Source organism: Penaeus japonicus, unplaced genomic scaffold, assembly GCF_977035675.1.
Source record: "Penaeus japonicus unplaced genomic scaffold, GWHDUDI00000001_assembly GWHDUDI00000001, whole genome shotgun sequence".
Classification (NCBI taxonomy): Eukaryota; Metazoa; Arthropoda; class Malacostraca; order Decapoda; family Penaeidae; genus Penaeus; species Penaeus japonicus.
In genome coordinates, this window is record NW_028234403.1 from 54,140,600 (window position 1) to 54,147,907 (window position 7,308).

Sequence of the window (7,308 nt, forward strand, 5' to 3'; positions counted from 1 at the left end):
ATTCACCCATCTTTCCGTATTGTCTATTTATCTATTTATCTGTTTTGTCTCTCTGTCTACTTATCCATCTATTCTTCTTACCTGTCTATCAACCCAATTATCTATTCTACTTTTACTTTTTTATCAATCCGGTCATTCATATTACCCATCAATCTATCTCTTGTCTATTTCATATCTATTGTCTTTCAATCAATCCGTTTATTCAAATTACCTATCTATCTATCTCTAATCTACGCCTTATAACTTGCTTTGTTTACATCCTGGTTATAGAGACTGTTTACATCTCCCTTCGTTCACATCCAACTTTCTCTTTCTTTCGTTCAGATCGCGTCTCCGCCTCCCACCACCACCTCCTCCATAACCCTCCCTCCCCCCCTTACCTTACTTTCCAAACCAGTCTCGTTCAACTGGCACAGCCTTGCCAAACTCGCCTCAGTTGCACGTGCAATATCATCAAGAGGAACGGCCACATTGCAACCAGAGGGACGTCACACTAAGCCCCATTTACGCGGGACGATCGCCGAGGCAGGACGTACGCTAGCGAACGCGGCTTCTCTCAGATCACGAACTAACGTAACGGGACAGCGGATGTAGTGAGCGAACGCGGCCGGAATCGCTTGTTCCCGCTTCTTGGTCGCTAAATGAACGCGATTATGAATTATTATTTCGTTTTGGGTTTTCTGGTGGTTATTTTGAGATGAGGGATCGTATTCGGAGTTATTTATTAAGCTTCCTTCTCTGATGCGTAAACGATATTGATATCTAGAACTGTTCAAGATGATACGTATCTAGAAGATAGATCTATTTATCTATTCATATCTATCTTCTACACACACACATCTCTACACGCGTCTGTATAGCTATATTAATCGACCAATCTATATCTATATAATTGCATATACACATTTCGTCATTTCACACATACAGCGTACACGGCCCACTCCAACTAATACAACACAACCTGCCCCCTCACCGAACCCAGCCCACCAACCCACCTACCCAATCCAGCCCACTCACTAACCCACCTCAACGAACCTAACCTAACCAAACCAACCAACTCAACCTAGCTAACCTAACCTCACCCACCAACCTCCCCACCCACCCAACCCACCAGCCCACCAACATCCAAAAAGGTAGTCAGGTAGGCCTACAGAATTCCGCTCCGTCCCAAAGTCTCTGTCTCAACGCAGCATCCCGGCTTCCCAGCCTCCTTCCCCCACGCAACTGAGGCCGCGGGGTTAGGCAGTCACACCTTTAAAGGGGTGTTCATATAGGGAGCCTGAGAGTAACACCGGGTGGGAGGGAGGGAGCCTTGATGTAAAGAAAAAAAGAAAAAGAGAAAAAATGAAGCTATATATATATATATATATTTTTTTTTTTTTTTTCAAGTTGTGGTGGTTGATGTCTATTTTTTTAATGTTTTTGTTTGTTTGTTTTTTGATGTTGTGGTTAATGTGGATTTTAGATTTTGTTTTTCTGCTTGTCTTTTTGTTTAGAATATTTTTTTGTTTATTTATGTCTGAGGAGAATGTTAAAAGATGACTAAAAATCTCATAGTTTTGGAATAAAACCTATTTCTTGTGATCATCAGGAAAGCAAGTAAATAGTTTCAGAAATTATAAACCACAAAAAAGAAACTCAGAAAACAAAAAAAATCTACTTACCAAAATCATAACACGAATTAAACATTAAAACACACACAAAAAAAACATATCTCCACGCGTCCAGTGCGTCACTAGATTTAATGCTTATACATCACAACAACAACCTCATTAACAAGTAATTACGCAACCTCCGAAATAAAACAATCACCGACGAAAAAAAGAAAAAAAAAGAGAGAAAAAAAAACAACAACAACAAGACAAACAATCACACACACACACACAAAAAAAAAACTTTCGCAAATCACCTCATTAGTATGCAATCAACCGCATTAAGAACTCGCGAAACTCCCTATCTTAACGTAAACATTGTGAAATATAATTGTATACATATTCCTGAGGTGCGTCTTACCCTCCTCCCTCCTTCCCCCCCTGTCCCCCTCTCCCCCACCCCCCTGCCTGCTAATAACACGGTATCGCATTATGTTAACGAGAAAATTATTATGCAAAAGATTCGAGGATGTAATCAGCAAGCAATTACTTTTGGAAGCTAGCTTTCTCGAGGCGGTGCTGGCGACCTTATCATTAATTATGATACGCTATCCAAGGTCACATTTACGGTTCTTATTTTGCTATGGGAAGGTAGCTATCTGCCTGTCTATCTGTCTTACGGTCTAATCATCTGTTTGTTTTTCTATCCATCTGTATATCTATCTATTCGTTTATTTATGTATTGTAACTGTTTTATTCCTTCTCTCTCGCTTTCTCTCTCTCTCTTTCTCTTTCTCGCTTTCTCTCTCTCTTTCTCTCTTTCTCGCTTTCTCTCTCTCTCTCTCTCTCTTTCTCGCTTTCTCTCTCTCTCTCTCGCTTTCTCTCTCTCTCTCTCTCTCTCGCTTTCTCTCTCTCTCTCTCTCTCTCGCTTTCTTTCTCTCTATCTATCCATCTACCTATCTATTTTATCAGTTGGAAACATGTTGTTTGATGGAAGTGTGTTATTTGAAAATATATTGTCAGCTGGAATATGTTTCACGGAAGATGCTGTTAGAAGGAAGTTGTCTTTTGGGAGTATGCTGTCGGTTAGGAAAATATTGACTCTTGGTAGTGTGCTATCACATACAGATATAGGATGCGTTTTCAAGCATATGATATAGATTAGTAAATGCCTGTTGTAGAGCGGATGTCACTTTGTGAATATGGACACAGTCATACCAAGCAAATATCTCAAATACCATAAAAGTGCATTACGTAATTAATTCGAAAAAAAAAATTAGGTAATAAATAATTCCTTCATACAATATACTTCTACAAACCATTCACCACAATCCCGCAACCCCCAAAAAAAAACGCACACACACAACCACCCAAACCACACACGAAGAAGAAGAAAAACCCAAAACCAAAAACCCAGACGTCACCCCAACACGAAGTGAACAGAATCTCCCTCTTCACACGGAAGAACACTTCCTCAGCGCCGGAGGAGGAGGGACCGTCTGAGCCACAGCTTTAAAAGACAATTCTATTAAGTTCAGTCTAATTCATTACCGAATCTATCTGGCGCAGAAATCGTCGCATCATTGAAGTCAAGGGCTGACCTAATGTACCTTGACAATCTTGGCGCCCCAGTCTTAGGAATTCATGGATGTTCTTGGAGGATGGAGTGTGGTGTTCTGTGCCCGCTTTGTCTCTCGTGTTCTGTGTATGTATGCAGGGGTGCATTGCATTTGCGTATATATTGGTGCTTGTATATACGGCATGTACATTCGCATTTACATAAATTCGTACGTACATGCATGTGTATGCTCGTGAACGTTTGTTTATGTGCGTGTGTTTGTTTGTTTGTTTTGTGTGTGTCTTAGTGTGTGTGTGTTTGTTTGTGTTTGTGTGTGTCTTTGTGTGTGTGTGCGTGTGTATGTATATTTGCACGTGTGTGTGGACACCTTTCCAACATTCTACATCATTCTACAGAACACCATCCTCCCCCGCATCTCCATAGACACAAAGCCTCCGCTCCTAATACCAAATTTTACCCATCAATTCCCATCATTTTTCTTTCTCTCCCCCCCACCCAACCCCATCCCACCTCACCCCCCCCCTACTACGAAGTTTCGGTACCGTCGCCATGTTGCATTGATTAGCCAATGTGCCTCTCACTATTGAATTTCAATGACTTCTACAATACGCCCCGTTCACTCATTGTTTTGTCCGAAAGCCTTGCCGAACAAAGAGAGCATACGGGCCTTTTCATACAAGGTTCCCGGATGTTGGTTAGAAATGACACGTCGTGATGGTGTAATCAGTGTTAGAAAAGCTATCAAGTAGTTTCCGGATGAACGTGGATGGTGGACGTTATTATTATTATCATTTTTATTTCATTTTTTTTTATGACTGGGAATGCGAATCACTTTCGTTTAAGCAAGATTTACAGTAAATGGGAAGTTGGATTGGAATTCTGCAGCGTTTGACAAATTGGGAGTGAGTATTGCGGATTTGGTGTACGTGTGTATATGTCTGTTTGCATGCATATGCATATATATATATATATATATATATATATATATATATATATATATATTTATGTATATATATATATTCATGTATATATATATGTATATATATACATATATATTCATGTATATATATATATATATATACATATATATATATATATATATAATATATATATATATATATATATATATATATATATAATATATATATATATATTTGTGTGTATAAAAACACACACACACACACATATATATATACTGTATATGTATAATAAATATAATATATATAATATATATAATATATATATATATATATATATATATATATGTGTGTGTGTGTGTGTATGTATATATACATGTGTATATATATATATATACATACGTATATATATGCATACATACATACATAAACATTGATGCAAACAATATGTGTAAATATATATGTATATATATATATATATACATATACATATATATGCATATATACATATACATATGTATATTACATATGTATATTACATATGTATAAATATGTATATATATACATATCTATAAATCTATATGTATTTATATATATCCAGTGCATATATATGTATATATACATATATATATATTTATATATATATATGTATATGTGTATTTATATATATATATGCATATATATATATATATATATATATATATATATATATATATATATATATATATTTACACACATATTGTTTGCATCAATGTTTACACTGTTAACCTGTTTGTACATTACTATTTATGCTTATGCTTCTTCGTGTGTATGGCTTGGTGGGTGTATGAAACCATATCATCCACATGGCCTTTAACAGTATTCGTTGTGTAAGGTGGATCAAACACCACATAGGACGAGTGGAAAAAAGCCATGTCCAGGTGGATTCAGGGGAAAGTGAGTGGCAAGTGGGTGAGGTGGATAATGGGTGGGCAATGAGGGTGACCAGGTCTTGGGCGAGTGGGCGGTTTCTCGTGAGTGGGCGGTCGGTCGTATCGGATGGGCGGGGCCTGACGGAGGCAGGTGCGCGCGCAGCCCCAGTGAGGACGAAGGCCAGTGGTCGGGAAGCCCCCAGAGAGTGTGGACGTCAGGGATCGGCGGCGGCTCGTCTCGTCAGCGCCTCACTGAAAACCCACTAAGTCTCTGTTCTAAGTGCTGGCTAAAAGCGGCCTCTTCCGTCAGCCAAAGACTCCTTTTCCGAGTCCAAGTTCGAGGCTCAGAACATCTCGAGAGGGGAAGCCGGCCCTTTTTTTTGGCGGCACTCTGTCCTCGTCCCTTTTTCCCCCCCCATTGTTGGCTGGAAGGAAAATCGAAATAGCAAGAACGGGCCACGACGCCACAGCCCAGAGGCACATCGGAGGAGAGTGAGTGATGCAGACGCCCTCGAGGAAATTGACGAGGGAACGCGAGGGCAAATATCATAATTTTTCGCCGACGCTTCGCCCAGCAGGAAAGGGGAACCACTGATATCTCCCCTCTCCCCATCTCACCCCCTCACCTCCCTAACCGCCCCGCCCCCCCCATCCCCTCCTCCCCTCGACCGATTTCAGCAGGAAAGTCCGACGATTTGCTGAATATTCATGACTTCTCGATGACTCGCCCCATCCACGTGAATCTCCTGTTATCTGCCGTCCCTGTGCTGGCAGTCTGGCACTCTGCGGTGTTGGTGCCGAACGCGGATCACGCAATCAGCTATGTAAATGAGGCGTCGAAGTTTATGAGAGTTCGAGGCGCGTTATGATCAGGCTTTTGGAGGCGAAAGAAAGAGAGAGAGAGAAAAAAAAAAACGTCAAGCCAAGTTGACTATATATAATCCACGTGTATTTAATATATTCTGAAAGGTTTTACGAAGACTTAGTGGATGTGTGGTTATTCAGTCTGCAGGGTATGTCTCACGCACATGGCAGATGCAGCTTTAAGGGGCAGGATTTCCCCAAGACCTAAGGAGGACGTTACAAGATTAGATCCTTGAGTCTTAAGAGTTACTTCTCAAAAGTGCATTGAAGGACTGGCCAACGCCACCATCTCCAGGAGCAAAGAACTGTTATATATACGTTATTTTTTTTAACAAGGAATACTTATCTATCTGTCGAGAACCTTACGTGAAGTAGATAACAAATTCGTATACGATTTTGAACAGAGAAGCTGAATCATTTACACTTTTAGACGCTAAGATGAAAACGGGGAACGAATCTGGAATTAACTCCCAGCTCGAAGGATGAGGCTCGACAAGTTCCCGTCAGAGGAGACTCACGCAAGAGTAGGATGGAGACTCTGAGCAAGCGAGAGAAGGACTAACACGTGGGAGGAGAAGGAACACCCATTTCAAACCCCCACCCCCCGCCACCACCCCCTTTGATCGACAATCCTCTCGTCTCCTCCTGGAACGACCTAGAAGGATCGTCGGGTCGTTACGAGCGAAACGAAACAAGCGAAACAAGCGAACCACCAAATCACCAGCACCACCTTTTTATTTTGAATTATTTTTTTCTTCATCATCAAAAACTTCGAACGAGAAAGAACGAGTCAAAATGGTGGGTCGTGAGACGGTGCCCGACGTGGCGAACTTCTCCTGCTGGACGTCCATGTTCCAGCACCCGAGCACCCCTTCGGTCGCCGACGTCGTCAAGGCCGCCTGTTCGTCCCTCCTCGGCATCATCGTCATCGTCGTCAACAGCATCTTCATCGTCGCCGTCAACGGAAGGCGCCACGTGAAGCACCTCTCCTTCCAGGTAAGCCGACCGAGTTTCCCCCCTTTTTTTTTGTTACACACGAAGAAACACCGAAGGACGCGCTAGGGAAAGTAGTAGAGTTCGAAGACATTAAAGGAAAGAGACAAAGGAAGGGACAGTTACTGTGTGCAATCACTAGTTGTGGAGGAGGACCTAAAGGGGGGGGGGGGGGCGAGAGCGGGGAGGGGTGAAAAGGGGAGGAGAGGAGTGAGGTCGAGCAGGAGGGAGGGGGAAGGGGAAGGGGGAGGGGGGAGGGGGAGAGAGGGGGAAAGGAGGGGGAGGGATGTGAGGGAGGGGAGGAGAGGAGAGACGTCGAGCAGGAGGGAGGGATGTGGGGGAGAGGGAGGGGAAGGGGGAAGGAGGGACAGATGGTCTGTTTTATAACTGCTGTAAATATCGCGGGACTTAAGAAAAAGGTTCTAGTCGACCAGAGTCTTAAATGGAGGGGA

General features: G+C 42.0%; 1 protein-coding gene across 1 annotated transcript in view; it reads left to right on the forward strand.

Annotated features, from left to right (window-relative positions):
- Positions 1-5,195: 5,195 nt before the first annotated feature.
- Positions 5,196-7,308, forward strand: part of LOC122249442 (trace amine-associated receptor 1) — a gene marked incomplete in the record, with an annotated part of 50,827 nt that continues 48,714 nt past the window's right edge. The window contains 1 exon segment of the mRNA XM_086542645.1: positions 5,196-6,859. Coding sequence (XP_086398771.1) covers positions 6,659-6,859 — 201 coding nt within the window.